Below are 19,211 nucleotides of genomic sequence, written 5' to 3' on the forward strand. Positions count from 1 at the left end.
TCCTGCACTGACCATGTCCAAAAAAGTTAGTCTTGCTGGCCTCTCAGTTAGGTGGTGAGAGAATCCTTTATCATGGTCAGTTCAGAGCTGTGGTTGGCTGTTACATTGATCAGAGCTCTTAAGTCTTTCAAAGCTTTTTTTTTTTGAAACAATGTTGCTGTTATTGTATAAATTGTTCTCCTGAGGGTCTGCCCCCTTCACTCTTCATCAGTTCATACAAGTCTAACCAGGGTTTCTCTGAAACCTACGTTTTCACTGAGGAGACAACATGAAAATGAGATCATAGGATCATAGAACTGAATCCACCCGCCTTCATTTTACAGATGAAGAAACTGAGGCATAGAGATCTTAAATGAGAGTAGAGGGGAAGTAACCTTAATGGGGAGGACTTTACCAGCTCGGGGGACCGGGAAGGGCCACTGGAGATGGCATGTGAGCTGAGTCATGAAGGAATCAGGAGATTATAAGAGAAAGGTGAAGAGGGAGGGAATTTCAGGCATGGATGGGGCATAGCCTTGTAAAAGCACTGAGATGAGCTTGAACTAGGGTGCTGCCATGTGAGCAGAGAGGAAGGAATGTCTGAGAGAGATGCTGTGAAAGGAGAAATGAGATTTGGCAGCTGATTGGAGATTTGGGAGAGGTGACAGTGAGAAGGTGAAAATGAAAGGAGGCAGTGAGCCTGGGGACTGACTGGGTTCATGTGCAGGGTTCCTCTCCTGGATGGGATGCATACTGCACCCAGGAGTCTGCACCCAGAGACGGGAGTTGGGAACCTGGCTAACTCCAACTGGTGGTCTGCATCTTCTTCCCCTGATCAATAGGGCTTGGGGTTCTCCAATCCCTTTGCACCCCCTGCTCCCCAAACCTCAAACTTAAGGCCAAGCAGGGGTGGGTGTTGGGCTTGATCCCTAGGAAGAAAGTCAAAGGACCCTCTGGGAGGGATCGTTTCTTCCCCTTCCCCAGTCAAATGAGTGTGGGTTGTGTTGGGCAGAATAAGGGAGCCCCTGAGTTTGAAAACCTTGCCCAGCTCTAGATCATGGAATTCTCCAAGGCCCTGATGGCCAAGTTGGGCCTGGCTGACCTCATCCCCTCCTTATCAGAAAAGTCCCTGGCTGGAGGAGGGCCCAGTTTGGGGCAGGAAGATTCTGATGGCATGGTAGAAACACCACTAGAGTTGGAGCACAAAGGTCTAGCTGTCTTTCTGACTTTTAGTCTATCCCTGCTACCTTTGCCTTCATAAATAATGTTCTGAATTCACCATTCACACTTCTCCTTGACTCAGAAAACTTCAGGGGATCCCCATGGCCTGCTAATAAAACTAGGGTCCTTAAGGCCCTCCACAACCTAGCACCAAATCAGGTCAAGTCAGTAAGTGTTTATTAAACATCTACTATATACCAGTCACTGTGCTAAGTATGGGGAAAACAAAGAAAGGCAAAAAACCAATCCTTGTTCTCAGGGAGCTGACAGTTTAATGAGGGAGACAATGTAAACATATAAGATACTTTGTACAGCTGAGCACAAAGATGTGTATAGGATAAATTGGATAAAATCAGCAAAGAGAAGGCTCGAAGCAGGCCGGGGAAGACCTAACTTAAATCCTACCCCTAATATTAGCTAGGGGCAGCTGGGTGATACAGTGTGCAGAGTTTCAGGCCTGGAGTCAGGAGCACTCATCTTTGTGAGTTCAAATCCAGCCTCATGTACATACTAGCGGTGCGATCCTGGGGAAGTCATTTAATCTTGCTTGCCTCAGTTTTCTCATGTGCAAAATGGGCTAGAGAAGGAAATGGCAAAAGACTCCAGTATCTTTGCCAAGACAACCCCAAACGGCATTTTAAGGAGTCAGACATGGCTGAAAACGACTGAACGACAATAATGTTACCTATGTAACCATGGGTGAATCACTACTAGTTCTGTGCCTCAGTTTCCCCATCTGTAAAATGGGTATCATAATGTCTCTTATTCCTTTTCCAGGTGATTGTGAAGCTCAAATGAAACCATGTATATGCTTTGCATATAGTAAAGTGCTATGTAGATGCTAGTTACCATTATTCCCAGGCTCTGCCTTCTAACAATCCTGGCCTCTTTTATCCTTTGCTCTTGTCCAGATCTCACCAGGTTTCTGCTCACACCCATACCTGAATGGACTCTTCCCTTTCTTCAATTGTCAGTATTCCTTTCAAGATCTAACTCAGGTGCCACGTCCTTCAGGGAGTCTTCCCTGATAAGCAGTCCCCCTCACCCCCACTAGATGAATGTAATCTCTCTGTCTTCACATTTCTCCCTGCATTTTTTCCCTGGATCTCTCTCGTTCTGTTCTCACATTCTGTCTTGTAGTAGAAGACCTGGGTCCAATTCTGCCTCTGATATTTACTGTCTGTCTGTCCTTGGGGGCAAATTACTTAAACTTCCTGAGCCTCAGTTTCCTTCTCTGTAAAATAAGGGAGTTGGTCTCCTCCAATTCCAGAGTGATGACCTATTGAAATTCCGGTACATGTTTTACCTCCTTATTAGAATACAAACCTCCAGAGGGCAGAGACTACATCTTATTATAATTCTGGAACCTAGCACAGAATATTGTATACAGTAGACACTAAATAAATGTTTGTCAAATTGAATTTGAGTTCCTGATCTGCTTATTGGCTGTGTGAGAAAATCTTTTAACCCTTCTTGAGTCTCAGTTTGCTCATCTGTAAAATGGGGGTAGTAGTAGTCCTGGCACTGCATGCCTGACAGATCTGTGGTGGCCCCACTTCACCTATACCCTATAGAAATGGGAGCTGTGAGCAGTTGTGTTTCTTCTGGGGCAGGTAAAGTCTAAAAAAATTAACCCATGTACACCTTGGCCTTTGCAGCTTCCTCCCCTCTGGAGCCTCCAGAGCTAGGTGTTCCTGGGGGCCATGCAAAAGGTGGGGGCGGCCGGCCGGGAGGGCCTCGGACACAGCCCTCACTCCACACAGGTCAAGAGGCATTACCAAGTTTGCCCAGGTAGGTAGAACCAAAATGGAATCTCCCAAAGGATGAGGGAGAGGGAGGGGCACCTAGTGAGCAGACATGCCATAGCCATCCTGGCCTGGTAAACGGGGTCCTTAGCCTAATCTCCTGAGGGCTTCGGGAGGGGGTGGGTGGGGAGGCATCCCTCAAAGAGTTTCTTGGCCTACTCTAGTTAGGAATTATTGCACAGTCAACCACACGCGCGCGCACGGAATTATTGCATTTTATAGACACGGAGGTTGGGGGGAGGGGTTTATTTGCTGCCTGATGACTGGGGATGATGGCATTCCCCAAGAATCCTCCCTGACCTCTCTCTGTTCACACTGCTGCCCCCTCCCAAATGTCACTCCCTGAAGCTATTAAGTGAAAACTTCCTGTCCATGGTTGCCCAAGGGAATGACCTGGTGAAGCAGGGGCCAGCCCTGGGACATCATTGCAGGGAACCTGCCTCCAGGACCACCCCTCACTGCAGGCTGGGGCCTGGCCGGGGGGGGTTAAGCTGCTGCCGCAGGTAGTGCCAGGGAGAGTCCAAGGTTGACACTGAGAGCTCTGTGGCTTTGACAAAACGGCAGGAGAGTGAAGGTTGTTGGTTACTGCAGTGATTCTGGGTTTGGGGAAGAAGACGAAGAGAAGTCCCGTGGAAAATCAGAGCCATGCTTCTCTGCCCTGCCCTCCACCCAGTACATACACACAGACCTCTTCCCCTTCCCCAAGGAAGTTTAGGGCCACCTGAGTACCACCCCTGCTGCTTACTTTCTATGAGGCCTTGGGTGAGTCCTTTCCCCAGCCTGGGCCTCACTTTCCTTATCTGTGAAATTAGACGGTTGGACCAGATGACCTCCAAGTCAACTCCCAGTTCTCAACTCCTACTCCTTGACTCTCGAGTGGCCAGAACCAGCAGCACTTCTGTGGGTGTAGGAGGAGAATCTCTAAGGAGGGGCTCTCTGTAGGACTGAGGCTGAAAGCATGGCTCATGTGTCTTCCCGGCCCTACTGGGTGTCCAAGGGCTTTGTGAGGGGGCGGAGGAGCGGGAGGTTGGAGGATGGCAGGGGAGGGCGGACCTTTTCTCTGATGTGCTCTTCTCTGCCTCCATCACAGTATGTGGGCTCCTTTACTGTAGATGACCTGGGGCTTCAGGAGAAAGTGTGGATGGTCCAGCAGCAGCTATGGGCCTTGAAGGTAGGTAAAAAAATGCCTGGGGAGGGAGGGAATTAGTGTTTCGATAGCACCAACTATGTGCTAGGCATTGTGCTGAGCTCTTTTTACAAATATTATCTTCCTGATCTTTACAGCAACCTTGCTGAGGTAGGTGCTGTTGTTATCCCCGTTTTACAGTTGAGGAAACTGAGGCAGAGGTTAAATGACTTGCCCAGAGTCACACAGCTAGAACCTAAGGCCGGATTTGAACTCAGATCTTCCTGATGCCAGGACTCTATTCACTGTATCAACCAGCTGTCTCTGACTAGGAGTGGGGAACTGGAGAATAAAGGCATGTGAGGGAGAGGGGAGCCCAAGGAGGGAAAAAATCCCACAACCCCATGGCCTTTCTTCACTATCACCCACTCCTAGAACACATAATGTCAGAGCTGGGAGGGCCCTTAGAACACAGAATGTCAGAGCTGGGAGGGGCCTTAGAACAGAGAATGTCAGAGCTGGGAGGGCTCTTATAAGACAGAATGTCAGAGCTGGGAGGGCCCTTAGGACACAGAATGTCAGAACTGGGAGGGGCCTCAGAACAGAAAATGTCAGAACAAGAAAGGACGTTAGAAGTTCATCTAAGATATGGCTAGGTGGCAAAGTGGATAGAGCACCAGCCCTAGAGTTAGGAGGACCTGAGTTCAAATCCGACCTCAAACACTTGACACTTCCTAGCTATGTGACCCTGGGCAAGTCACTTAACCCCAATTGCTTCGCAAAAAAAAAAAAAGTTTCTCTAGTCCAATCCCTTTGTTTTTTCAGATGAGGGGAAGTGACAGCCCCACAGTGAATCCCCAGCAGCCTCAGGGCCAGGACCTGAACCCAGGTCTCCTGAACCCCAGTCCAGGGCTCTGTCCACGTCACCACACAACCATCCTCACCCTATTGCTGGTCCTTCATGTTTGTGAGGTCCATGCTGCATCCTTTGAACCGAGTCTCCAGCAGTGAGGATGGCTTGCACACTCACCCTCGTCTGCAGAGTGAGCCAGGGAACCTAGAGCACTCCCCTCTCCCCCCAGATCAAGGCCTGGAGTTCTAACCCTGGCCCATTAGCTTGGGTCTCTCAGCTAACAGGCCTGAGCCCAGCAGGGCCCGGCCAGTATGAGAATAGGAGCGAGTATCCGTTCCTCAGGGCGAGCCTGGTTCTAAGCCACCCCCTTCTCTCTCCTCTTGCCAGGACTGCCCCAGGCGAAGAGCTGTGATCCTAAAATTCAGTCTACAGGGCCTCCGGATCTACAGTGCCGAGGGGGAGGTAGGTGCTCGGCTCACTGGGGGCAGCCACTGCTTCCCAGTCATCCCTTCTCCCCCCTCAGTGACTCATGAGCTCAGGTCCAACTGTCTGGCCTCACCCTCCCTGCCTATCACTCTGGCTCTCCCCATCTCTTTCCACCTCATATCTCTTCCCCCACGCCCTACCCCTCTGTGGTTTTTTTCTCACCCCTCTCTTCTCACCCCCAACTCCTTTTCCACAGGGCCGAAGGTCCTCTCCCATTTTCTGTTGCTCTAATGGATCCATTTTCATTCTTGCTGCTCACTCCTTATCTCCCTCCCCTTAAAAAACAATTTTTTTTTACCTACTCCTCTTTTTTAAAGGTGTATTACTTGGTCCTTTCTGTCTTGGTGATTCTGGAAGTCATACAGCAAGCTCCTCCTTCGGCCCTGAGCACAGGGGCTGCCAGGCCTCCTAGTCTTGGCTGGAGGTCCCCAGATCAGGCCCGGGCTAGTGATCCCCTGAGGCTGCTGGAACAGCAGACTGAGCAGACTCCACATGTGGCCTGCCTAGCGTGGCTGTGCCCCACTTCTCCCCAAGCCAGCCCTAACCAATATACCCTTTGATTCCCCAGGAATATTGGGCAGTAGATAAGGGACCTTCAACAGGCCAAGTGGGCACTGCACATCTACAGGGGAATGGGGCGGGGGGAATAAATGAGCTTCCTCACTGTGCACGGTCTAGTTATGAAGGACCCTGGTAAAGGCTCGGAGCCCCCAGGACTGGGCACTGATGGTGGCAGAGGAGAAGGGTAAGGCTGAGAGGCACAAGGCCCAGGAACTGATGGAACTGGATATTTGGCAGGGGCGGGCTAAGAGTTCCAGTACAAGTAGTGAAAGTATTAACACTCCCATTTTATGGATGTAGAAACTGGAGGTGGAGAAAGGTTAATGACTTGTCCGAGGTCACGTGGCTCCTCGTATTAGTTTGAGCACCCGAGAGGGAGTGGCTGAACTGTGCGCCACCCTCAAGCTTGCTCAGATCAGCTTGGCTGGCAGAGGGTCCCCCAGGGAAATGACAGCTTAGAACCAGTGGCTGCCGAGTGAGGATAGCATGTGTCAGCTCCCCAAGAGACACCTCCCACCTGTGTCCCACCCCCTCTCCCAGACTCTTCTAATGGCTCATGCTCTGAAGAGGATCCTCTACTCCACCTGGTGCCCAGCTGAATGCCAGTTTGCCTTCATCTCCCGGAACCCACGGAGCCCTGCCAGCAAACTCTTCTGTCACTTGTTTGTGGGCAGCCAGCCTGGGGAGGTACTGGGGGCCCCAGGGAACGGGAGGGGGCCATGTCTGAGACACCCCCCCGTTGGCTGTCAGTCTAGGGAGGCATCGTCGGAATGGGGAGAAGCTTCGCAGAGGCTTGCCAAGGCTCAGTGTTGGGCTTCAATCATGGTGCCCACTCTCCAACGTGAACGCCGGGGTGATAGTGGTGGGGTCCTCCCCATTGTACCCAGCAGCTGCCCTTGGAAAGCCCAAGACCCAAGTCTGAGACTTCCTGTTAAGTGTCGAAACACAGGGATAAAGGCCAACTCTCCCTTTGCTTGAGTGTGCTGAACCCACCAAGCTACTGGGAATCTTGGCTTATCTAGAGCAGGCTGAGGCTAACGAAGTACTTGTGGTCTTTTTGTCCACATTGAAGAGGCTGAATTGTTATGTGACCAGGATCACACAGCTATTAAATATAGAGCCAGGATTCAAACTCAGGTCTCCTGCCTATGTAGAGGCGGTGGGCGTACAAAGGTAAAATAGAAAGCATCTCTGCCTTCAAGGAGATTCTACTCTGTGAGGGGAGGAAGGGGGAGGATGCAACATGTAAATAGACAAGTGTGGACTTGACAATGGGAGGAGGAGGGGATGAGAGTTAGCAGCAAGAAAGGCTTCCCTCCTTATTATCCCAAGGGATGATAAGAGGCAGAGGTGAGGACAGAAAGCATCCTAGGAGGAGGGGAAGAGTACACAGGCATGGAGGGGCGTTCCAAGCTCCCTCCCAGCTCTGACATCTGGGTTCTAAGGGCCCTCCTGGGTTCTGAGGGCCCTCCCAGCTCTGACAGCCTGTGTTCTGAGGGCCCTCCCAGCTCTGACATCTGGGTTCTAAGGGCCCTCCCAGCTCTGACATCTGTGTTCTAAGGCCCCTCCCAGCTCTGACATTCTGGGTTCTAAGGGCCTTCTGAGGTTTGACACTATATTTTAGGGTCCCCCATTTCCAACATTCTATTCTCTAACATTCCTTCCAGCTCTGACAGTTCATGATGTGAGCACCCTCCCAGCTGGAATGTGTGAACATCAGCTGGATTATACATGAAGTGAGGGGGTTTGGCCGGAGTGGAGTCAGTGTTAGAGATGGTCCCTGTGGGTTGAAGATCCTAAGGGTGATGCGTTCCAAAGGAAGCTTCTCTAGATCACCCCTTCTCCTTATGGTCCGTAGCTGCCTTGGGGGCGGGGGTAGACATTGATTTACTTCTAATCCACTGCATCCCCACCCTCCCCCTCCACCCCCATCTCTGCTTTGCCTCTGCAGGTCCAGATCCTACATCTGCTGCTTTGCCGTTCCTTTCAGCTGTCATACCTCTTGCAACACCCCGAGGATCAGGCCCAGCCTGGGCCAGGGCCACCCGCAGAGGAGGCCCCCAAATCTCTGCCCAGCCCTGGCTGCCCTGCGGGGATGGTGAGGGAGCCCTTCGGCCGGGATCAGGTCTCTCAAAATGTCCATGCCCTGGTGTCCTTCCGGCGGCTGCCGGCCCCAGCTGATGGCCCGGCAGGCAGCACAGTGAGTTGCTTACCTTTAGAGTGAACTGGGGGGAACAGGAGAGATGGGCAGATGGCTCAGAGGTGGGAGGGAACTAAGGAAAGCCTCGCCAGGCCGCCTATCTCCAGGTCCAGATCTGTAGAGGGCCTTCCCTCCTGGCAGCTCTCACAGGGGCTGCTTGCCCAGCTCCAGGCTCTGCCTTGGGGCTCCCTATCTTAGGGGATGCAGCAGATTTTTGGGAAGCTTGACAGGTGCTCCGGTTGCTTTTAAGAGGCAGCAAAGTATCATGGAAAGAGCTTTGGTTCTAGAGTCAGAGGGCCTGGGTTCAAATCCCCCTTTTGTTTCTTTTACTACCTGGGTGACCCTGAGTGCAAATCATTTCACATATCTGGACCTGTTTCCTTTCCCCTGTAAAACAGGAGAGTTAAAATCTCTGGCCCATCCCAGTTTTTTCCCTTTTAAATAGTATTTTATTTTTTCCAGTTGCACGTAAATACAATTTTAACATTCATTTTTTAATAACAGTTTGAATTCCAAATTTTCTCCCTCCCTTCTTTCCCTCCTCCCTAAGGCAGTAAACAATTTAATATAGGTTATATATGTGCAGTCATGTAAAAGATACTTCCATATGAGTCGTGTTGTGAAAGACATCCCACTTTTTTCTAAGCAGTTTCAAGAAGGGTGGCTGCCTCCAGGGCTTCTTCTGGGGGAGCCTGGCCTGGGGCTGGAGGGGGAGGTGGAACATAAAAGGGGGCCTTGACTAGCACATAGTAGGACCCAATAAGTGCTTGCTGATCGTTTGACTAATTAAGATGGGAAATAAGGCAAAGATTCCAGGTTGAACTCAGACCAGGGGAATGAGCCTTCTCTGACTTCTTTCTTTGCCTGAAATTTGAGGAAAGGGGGATTTAAAGTGTAGCTTGGGGGTGGGGTTAGAGGGGAAGGGACAGAATTGGCACATGGCAGTAGAGAAAGTTTCCTTAGTTTGAGGTAGTGAGTATACTAAAGTGGATAGAAACCATATCTGAGGTTGGGGACCTACAATGTCACCTCTGTCACTGGCTACTCTGTGACAGTGGGCCACTTCCTATTTCTTCTGGACCTCAGTTTCCTTATCTGAAAGTTGATGGAATTGGTCCTTTCTGAGGTCTTTCCAATTCTAAACCTCAGGGTGAAGTAGAAAGAATACTGGATTCTTTACATGTAATTGGAAAAAATAAAATACTGTTTACATTGAAAAAAGAAAGAAAGAATACTGGATTCTTTACATGTAATTGGAAAAAATACAATACTTTTCACATTAAAAGAAAGAAAAAAAGAATATTGGACTCTTTACATGTAATTGGAAGAAATGAAATATGTTTTACATTAAAAGAAAGAAAGAATACTGGATTCTTTACATGTAATTGGAAAAAATAAAATATGTTTTACATTAAAAGAAAGAAAGAATACTGGATTCTTTACAAATAATTGGAAAAAATAAAATGTTTTACATTAAAAAAAGAAAGAATACTGGAATCTTTACATATAATTGGAAAAAATAAAATACTTTTTACATTAAAAGAAAGAAGGAAAGAATACTGGATTCACAGTGAGAGGGCCTGAGTTCAAATCCTAGCTCTCAAATCCCCAGCTCTCTGTGTCTCAGTTTCCTTACCTGAAAATACTGGGTTGAGATGTGATTGCCTCTGAGGACCCTTGTTTCTCTACGGGGATTTGAGCCCATTCTAACAGGGCCAGCCATGGAGCACATCTTGGGACAGGCTTGTGCCTCGACCCCTTCCACTGAGTCACATGTGCTCTGACCCTTTTCTGGAGGTGGCTCCTGGTTCCTAGGGCCATAGACTCAGAGCTGGAAGGGACCTGGACCCTGTAGGCTAACCATTGACTTAGAAAACCACAAATTAACATTGTCTGTGTTGCATTGTCTCTATCTATGTTGTTAAATATTGCCCAATTACATTGTAAGCTACAGGTCGGAGCTGGGATTGGAACCCAAGCCCTCGGATTCCACAACCAGTTGTGGCCCGTTGGTTAGTGCCACGGGCCCCCAACAGGGGCTGCACCAGAGGAATGGTGCCCAAGGCAGGAAGGGCGGCCAGCTCTGTGGGTGATCAGAACGGGGGCCACGGCTGCTCCCCGGGAATGGTGTTTATGATGTTCAGTCTGGGATGTCTCTGTGTGTCTCACTCTGGTCCCTGTCCAAAGAAGGAAATGTCGGAGGCCGAAGGTCGAGGGGCCACCCGTCACTCCCGCCTGGGGAACCCTTACTGTTCCCCAACCCTTGTGCGAAAAAAGGCAATTCGAAGCAAGGTGATCCGGTCAGGGGCCTATCGCTGCTGCACCTATGAGACGCAGCTGCAGCAGTCTGCCCGGGAGGCCTGTGAGTGTGTGTGTGTGTGTGTGTGTGCTGGAGAGCACACCTGCACTTGTGCTGTGTGCTCTTGGGGGTGCAAGTGAGGGATGTGGGTGTCTGGGGAGGCAGGGGAGGCTGCGGGGTGGGTGAGGGGAGCCTATGGAAACCACAGGAAATAGGGGAGGGGGTAGGACCGAGGACTGGCTGTGGGGAAGGGAGCCAGGCAGAGGGGATGAGGAAGGCCCTCCGCTTTTGCTTTTCCAGCTACATTCCGATGAATGTGGAGTTCCAGAATCACATGGTCTCAGACTTAGAAGAAACCTCAGAGACCATCAGATCCAACCCATTCCATGCCTTACCGGGGTAGTCTGAAGGTTCTTAGCTCCATTTTACAAAAGAGAAAATTGGGACTAAAATATAAAGTGCTCCAGAGTGACAACTACCCAAGTGACAGAGAAAGGGTTTAAGCACAAATCATCTAACTCAAGATCTAATGGCCTCTCCATGCCCTCATGGAGTTTCATAAATGGTCACAGCTGGGAGGGGCCTTAGAACACAGGATTCCTGTCAGAGCTGGGAAGGCCCTTAGAACTCAGAATGTCAGAGCTGGGAGGGCCCTTAGAACACAAGATGTCAGAGGTTGGAGGGCCCTTAGAACACAGGATGTCAGAGCTGGGAGGGCCCTTAGAACACAGGATGTCAGAGCTGGGAGGGGCCTTAGAACACAGGATTCCTGTCAGAGCTGGGAGGGGCCTTAGAATACAGGATTCCTGTCAGAACTGGGAGGGGCCTTAGAACACAGGATTCCTGTCAGAGCTGGGAAGGCCCTTAGAACTCAGAATGTCAGAGCTGGGAGGGCCCTTAGAACACAGGATGTCAGAGCTGGGAGGGGCCTTAGAACACAGGATTCCTGTCAGAGCTGGGAGGGCCCTTAGAGCACAGGATGTCAGAGCTGGGAGGGGCCTTAGAACACAGGATTTCCTGTCAGAGCTGGGAGGGGCCTTAGAATACAGGATTCCTGTCAGAGCTGGGAGGGCCCTTAGAACACACAATGTCAGAACTGGGAGGGGCCTTAGAACATACAATGTCAGAACTGGGAGGGGCCTTAGAACACAGGATTCCTGTCAGAGCTGGGAGGGCCCTTAGAACACACAATGTCAGAACTGGGAGGGCCCTTAGAACACACAATGTCAGAACTGGGAGGGGCCTTAGAACACAGGATTCCTGTCAGAGCTGGGAAGGCCCTTAGAACTCAGAATGTCAGAGCTGGGAGGGCCCTTAGAACACAGGATGTCAGAGCTGGGTAGGCTCTTAGAGACCAAGTCCAGGCCCTTCATTTTCCAGTTGACGGAGAGGGTCCTGCACCTAGTAAGCAAGTGTCTATGGCAGGACTTGAGTGAAAGGTGTTTGTGACCCCAGATCTAGACTGTGGCACAGTGGAGAGTGTTGGGCACAGAGTCCAGGGCTTGTGTCTGTACATTGACTACTACTTATCACCTGTTTATGCCTCATCTGTAAAATGGGTTCCCAGGGCTGTCCTGAGGTTCCAGTGAGAGAGTGGGGTAAAACGCTTTCTAAAGTGCTGCATATAGGTCGACTCTTGTTAACATGTGTGTCACAAATATCACAGTTCCGAGCGCCTGGGAGAGCTGGGCCCAGAGGCCCAGTGGCCTGGTTTGCCTGGTGGAAAGCGAGGGAAGCCTGACGGAGAATATCTGGGCCTTTGCTGGCCTCTCTAGGTAAGTCCTTCTCTGTCCCCAGGGCTCTGTTCAGGGGTTTGGGGACAGGCCAGGCCACACCGGGGAGCAACCTCCTCATTTCTGGGAAGTGCAGCTGGTGAGCTGGCCCCTGTCCAAAGAGTCACAGAAAAGTGCTACCCGAGGCCTGCTACTCACCAAGCCCACCTTCTACCCCAGGACCCGTGCGCTCTCCCTGCTCCGAAGAGATGTCCTGGGGGCCTTTTTGCTGTGGCCTGAGCCTGGATCCAGTGGCCAGTGGTGCCTGTCAGTGAAGACACAGTGTGGCGTGGTCCCCCATCAAGTCTTCAGGACCCACTTGGGCAAGTTCAGTGTGGAGGTGAGTGCTTGGTGTCTGCCCCTGCTCAGCCCCACCCCACCCCCAACCTCTCCTCTGTTCACATTCCTTGGAACACTTCAAAGGCCCTGGAAATCTTGGGTTGTGAGACTCAGGGCGTATATGCTGGAGGGTGTCTGTGTTAGGAGACTCCTGTAGTTTCAGGAAGGAAGGAAAGAAGAATGGAGGGGGAGGGAGGGAAGAAGGAAGGGAAGAAGAAAGGGAGTAAAGAGAGAAGGAAGGGAGAGGAGAGAAAGGAGGAGGAAGAAAGGAAGGAAGACAGGAAGAAGTGAAAGAGGGGAGGAAGGAAGGAGGAAAGAGGAGGCAAAGAGGAAAGGAAAGGAGGGAGGAAAGAAGGAAGAGAGGAAGGTAGAGAAGGGGAGGAGGAAAAGAGGAAGAAGGAAGGAGGGAAGGGAAGGAAGAATAGGAGGGAAGAAAGTAGAAAGGAGGAAGGAAAGGAAGGAGAGAGAGAAAAAAGGAGGGAGGAAAGAAGGGAAGAAGGAAGAAAGGAAGGGAGGGAGGGAAGGATGAGAGGGAAGAAAGTAGGAAATGAGGAAGGGAAGAAGACAGGAAAGGAGGAAAGGGGGGAGGGGGAAAGAGAGAAGGGAAGAAAGAAAGTAGAAAAAGGGGGAGGAAGGGAGGGAGGAAGAGAGAAAGAAAGGAAGGAAGAAGGAAAAGAGAGAAGGGAGGAGCAAAGGAAGGACTGTAGGGACAGAGAGAGGGAGAGAAGGAGGGAGGGAAGCAGGAAGGGAGGGGGAGAGATTCAACCACTGTGCTAAGCACTAGCAGTACAAATCCACAAGTGAACAGATCCCTGCCCTTAAGGGGCTTCCACTCTGTTAGGGGATGGTGACCACACAGGGTTGTTTGGCCTGGGCAGTCATCGTGACAGTGAATGGAGCCTTCTGGGAAGTGGATTAACACATTGGTAGAAGCACGCAGAGGAAAGCCCTTTGGAAACCTGAAAACATGAGAGAAATGTGGCCCTGGACATGGCTTTCCCTCGTTTGCACCCCGATGATAAACGCTTACATCAGGACTGACAGTAATTGGCATTGCCGGGCTCTTGTGAGGAAAGTTGGTCAACAAGCATTTATTAAATGCCCATCCTGTTCATGACACTGGGCTAAGCTCTGAAGTTATGAACGAAAGGCAAAAATACAGCCCCTGCCCTCGATGCCCGGGGGTAGCTGGGTGCACACAGCCTGGGCCAGGAGTCAGGAAGAGTTGAGTTTAAATTCAGCCCCAGACACGTCCTGGATGTGTGATTAAGGGTAAGTCACTTCACCTCTGCCTGCCTCAGTACCCTCCACTGTAAAGTGAGGACAGTCAAGAGCAGCCGTCTCCCAGGTTGGCAGGGAGGCTCAGGCTCAAATGAGAAAATATTTGTAAAGTGCTTGACACATAGTAGGAGTGATATACGTGCTTATTCCCTTCTTCCCCCGTTTATAAGGCACTTAGCACAGAGCATGGCACACAGTAGGCACTTAATAAATGCTTGTTTCTTTTCCTTTCTAATGAGGGAGACAACCTAAGAACAACTAACATTTAATTTTAACATTTAAAAAAGTTTACTATTTTATTTTAATGACTGACATTTATAAAGAGCTTTACATATCATCTCATTTGATGTTCACGACGACTCTGTGGGGTAGGTGGTGTTTTATCCCCATTTAACACATGAAGAAACTGGCTGAGAGAGGCTGTGACCTTCAGTTATGGGAGTAACTATGCACAGTTACTCATTCTACACAGCAACTTTCCCTATCTTGGCACTAGGAATTAAATGGGAATTTGGGGGGAGTTTTATGGAAGCCGCAGACGACACAGAAAAAGTTTAGAAACTCAGAAATGCATAAAATATATGCATTGTATTGTATGATATCAATATATTTTATCATTGAATGCCATAAGAATTCAGAATACTTCTCTTGCAAGAAGGCAGAGCCAAAAAATTTATATGGTTTTTCCAGATCGCAGGAGCACCGCTCCCCTAACCCCAGCAATGTGGAGGGATAACTGTACATACGAGATATAGACAATGTAAATTGAAGAGAATCTCAGTGGGGAAGGCACTAGCGGTAGAGGGACCAGGAAAGCCCCCCAGCCCCTCCCCAGAGGGGGATTTGAACTGAGTTAACTTTACGGTGTGGTGGAAATGGGGACACAGTTCGGGCTCTCACATCTCCAAGCTGTATAACCCTCAAGGCGTGTACTTAGCTTCTCTGGGGAGGTTTCCTTTTCTGTAAAATGAGAAGAGTGGGACCAGATGCTGCACGAGGTGTGTTCCTTCTCAGAATCAATGCATTTAATTATCATGGGCCCCAGACTCAGGCTTGGAGGGGCTGAGCCCCTTGTCCACCAGTGGGGGGTGGCAGGAGGAGGCTGGAGCCCTGGAGATTGAGGATGACTGTTTTTTTCCTTTACCCTCCCTCAGCATCTGCAGATGGAGTTCCCCAGCCTGGAGGCCTTGGTGGAGCACCACTCAGGAGCCGAGCGTAGCCTTTTCTGCCCACTGGACATGGGACGCCTGAACCCCTGCTATGAGGTGCAGGACTGTGGGCCGGATGGCCTACATGGCTCCGTAGCCACCCCAAGCATGAGCCCCAGCAGCAAGAACTGGGTTAAGGCCACCTTTGAATTCCCTAATGCCCCAGCTGTCAAAGTGTGTGTGGGGGTGTGTGTGGGGTGTGTGTGTGTGTGTGTGTGTGTGTGTGTGTGTGTGTGTGTGTGTGTGTATACACTCTTGGTCTTTCCAGTTGGAGCAATCTTTTCCGTTGTCTCAAGGAGCATAGCCCCTGAATGGGAAGTTACCCTGGTTGGTAATCTCTTGGATGATGGATGAATCAGACCAGGAACTGCTGGTTTCTCTGCTGCCCCTCCACCCCCCAACACTCACACTGCAGCAGCTGTGGTCCTCAGAAATGGCCTGGAGGAAAGAGAAACGCCAGCCTTCCCTTGACTTGCTGTGTTATGGACAAGGAGACAGTTGCTTAGCTTGGCCAGGATGGCTGCCTGTAGGCACCCTCATCAGAGACTTTGCCTTCTGTGCATGGACGTGTCTCAGTCCCCAAGCCGATCACCCCAGGAGTATGCCCCTAGCCTGGATGGGCTCACCCCAGGCTCTGTTTCAAGCTTTCTTATGAATACCTGATTTTGTTCAGAAGATCCCCTGGTGGTGAGGGAGGCATCCAAACATAGCAACTGAAAAAAACCTGGGTTTGAACCTCTGATCTACCTAATCTTAGCTCTGTGACCTTCAGGAAATTATTACTTTCTCTGGACTCTCCTCTGTAAAGGGAGGCAGTGTGGTGTAGTGGATAGAGCAATGGGCCTGGAGTCAGGAAGACCTGAGTTTAAATCCCATTTCAGATATTATCTGTGTGACCTTGAATAAGTCACTTCTGTCTGCCTGAGTTTCCTCATCCACAGAATGAGGGGGTTGGACTCAATGACCTAGCTCTAAATTTATGATCTATGATAAAGAGACTGGACCAGATGGTCCCTAGTGCCCTAGGATTCTGGGCTTCTTTCTGCTAGTCCCTGTATCTGGGGCTGGAGGTGCTGCAAGGCTCATCACTGATCAGGGATTATTAGGTCCTCGATTGCAGCACTTGGAAAGGATGCCCCAGGCCCAGGAGAAGGGAAGGCAGAAGGGCTGATTTGGTCTTCAGATGCTCCTTGAAGCTGAGGCCTCTTTATTTTTCAAAGACTCCCCAGGTATGAGGGATGTAGGGAAGGTTGCTGCAGAAACACTGGGTGGACAACCATCTCCTCCCCCTTCCAAGTTCATATCAGTGTAGGTGCAGACATTCCCAGACATTGTCCAGGGGTGTCTACAATGTAACTCACTGCACCAAATAGTATGATCATATAGTTTAGAGTTGGAGGGAGCCTTCCAGACCTTCTAGTCCAGCTGTCCCATTTCAAGGACAGAGAAGCTCAGGAGGTGGGGGGGGCAGTGATTTACTCAAGGTCACGTAGTCAGTAGCTGAATCAAAACTTCAGCATCAGGTCTGGGTAACTTGAAAAAGCTAAGGAGTGAATTCATTGGACTAGCTCCTGGGTCTCTAGGCTTTGAGGTTTACCAAGTGCTTTCTTTAAAAACAATCCCCCCACCCCTGAGGACGGGACCTGAAGGATCTTTTCTCCCCTCTTTTAACAGATAGGGAAACTGAGGCCCCATGAAGTGACTTGTTCAGGATTAGGCAGCTAGGAAGTGTAAGAAGTGGGATTTGAATATATTTGATGAATCCACACATCTCCCGATTCTCAGTCCCTATTCTGTGTGTGTGTGTGTGTGTGTGTGTCTGTCTGTCTGTCTGTCTGTCTCTCTCTCTCTCTCCCTCTCTTCTCTCTGTCTCTTTCTCCCTCTCCCTTCCCCCTCCCTCTCTCCCCTCTGCTATCTATCGGTACCTCTTCTCCCTCTCCCTCTCCAGCTCTCTTTTTCTCTGTCTCTGTCTGATTCTCCCATTCTCCCAAGCTGTTTGATATATAATGGATAGGGCTCCTGACTTAAGAATCATGAATCCCAAGTTGAAATCCTGCCTTAAAAACTGTGTGACTCTGGACAAGTCACGTAACATCTCTGGCCTCAGTTTCTTTGTGTAGAATGAAAGGGCTGAACTCGACCTCCAGGGTGACTTCCAACTTTAAATCTACAAACCTTTGCTTTCTTTTTGGCCAGCTAGAGCCAAGAGCCAAATAAGACCTACAGAATTATGGAGAAATATAGCCGAGATCCCCCCCCCATAGCAGGAACCGAAGCCTAAACTCATTTATGTTTTATGATATTTGCTCTTCCTCACTGTACCATCCTCTGGGAAACTGCAAGCTTGAATCTCACCCCTGGCTTCAATGGTGGAACATTTAGGTACTGGGTAGGGATGGAAGGAGAGGTCAGGGGGTTGGGTAAAAGCCCTTGAGAGGGTGAAGGAATACAGAGTATGAGTGGGCCAGGATGGGGCCCCAAGAGATCTTGGGTAATCTATGTTAGAGAACCCTGCTTTCAAGTATGAGAAGTACTGTCATGTGAAAGACATTTATTAGACTTGTACTGCTGGACCTCAGAGGGGTGAACCAGAAGCAAAGGATGGAAGTCACCCAGAGGCAGATTTCAGAACTTCCTAACACTTGGAGCTGTCCATGAGTGGAATCAGCTGTCGGGTGAGGTAGAGAGCTCACCGTCACTGAAGTAGTCTTTATGTCTGCTTGTCAGAGAGGCCTGATGTGAGCTCAGAATAAATAGCCTCTGAAGCTTCCCATGCTCAGGTTCTGGGTTAGGTTAAACCATGCAAGCAACCCTCCTTTTAAGTAAGCATGATGAGGTCTTTCAGACAATTGTGAAAAACATTCATCTTCAATATGCTGAATTCTCAAAGGTCTCTCCTTGTTTCAGCTGGCCTGTGTATATAAGGCATCTGACCTCCTATGTGCCTCCCCCACCCCCAAACCAGGCACAAAGTATTGGAGCCTGGCTGTGTGGAGTTCCGTGGATTCTCAAACTAAGGTATACAAAGGGAGAAGCAAGCCACTCAGTCACTGTGTGACCTTGGGCATATTTCCTTTCTATGGGCCTCAGTTTCCTTATCTGTGAAATGAAGGGCTGAGATGAAAAGATCCCTGCCGATTTTCATCATGGCAGTTGAGTTTGAACTTGAAAGAGTTGTTGATGGACAAAGGCTGATTTCTGAAAATTCAGGAATTAGCTGTACCCAGTAGGACCTGGGGGGGGGGCGGGGAGAGGAGGGAGCTTCCAAATCTGATTCCTCTCCAGTTTTCTTTTGAGGGACTTTTTTGAAAGAAGGGTCATGGGTTAGACCAAGGGTGGGGAATCTTCGACCTCGAGGCCACATGTGGCCCTCTAGGTCCTCAAGTTCAGCCCTTTGACTGAATCCAAACTTCACAGAACAAATCTCCTTAATAAAAGGGTTTGTTCAGTAAAATTTGGAGTGGGTCAATGGCCAAACCCAAGGACCTACAAGGCCACATGTGGCCTGGAGAGGGCAGGTTCTCCACCCCTGGGTTAGACTGTACTGAATTCTGTGGCTGAGGTAGGGGTGGGGAGAAGGGGCGGGAAAAGCATGGTTATCAATGAAAACATTTCTTTGACTTAATGAAGATGAATGGGGAAATAGGGTTGGTTTTCTATGTCTCTTTGGTGGAATCCATTTATTCCATCAAGTGAAGAATGCTTGGTAGGGGGATGCAGCCCTAGTCCTGGGTCCCAGTGTCACAGTTTCCCCCTATTGTGACATGAGCTCTGACTCCCAGCCAATAACAAGAACAGGCCAGTATCAGATCATTAAAAAAAAAAAAAGATGGAGCAAATAGCGTAAAGAAGGTTTCAAGAGGAATGTTAACCCTACATAGAACAACTTTTCCCAAGCACTTTAACATTCATTCAACAAGTATAATTAAGTACCTACTACGTGCAAAGACACTAGACAACTGCCCTATTTGCCTACAAACTAGGAATGTACTAATATGAGCCTAATTGTCCATTACTGTGTGAACTTCCTGGGAATAAAACTCTAGGTTTCTTTCTTCTTTTTTTTCTTTTTGGCTTTTTT

General features: G+C 49.6%; 1 protein-coding gene across 1 annotated transcript; it reads left to right on the forward strand.

Moving 5' to 3' along the window:
* Positions 1 to 2,903: 2,903 nt before the first annotated feature.
* Positions 2,904 to 19,188, forward strand: SH2D5 (SH2 domain containing 5). Its single transcript, XM_020973240.2, is given in 10 exon segments — positions 2,904 to 2,930; positions 2,932 to 2,991; positions 4,096 to 4,176; positions 5,372 to 5,446; positions 6,572 to 6,718; positions 7,983 to 8,231; positions 10,419 to 10,593; positions 12,197 to 12,305; positions 12,483 to 12,642; positions 15,077 to 19,188. Coding segments are annotated over 10 exon segments (1,491 nt in total). The 3' UTR covers positions 15,485 to 19,188.
* Positions 19,189 to 19,211: the final 23 nt, after the last annotated feature.

Source organism: Phascolarctos cinereus, unplaced genomic scaffold (assembly GCF_003287225.1).
Source record: "Phascolarctos cinereus isolate Bilbo 61053 unplaced genomic scaffold, phaCin_HiC Scaffold_726;HRSCAF=1367, whole genome shotgun sequence".
Lineage (NCBI taxonomy): Eukaryota > Metazoa > Chordata > Mammalia > Diprotodontia > Phascolarctidae > Phascolarctos > Phascolarctos cinereus.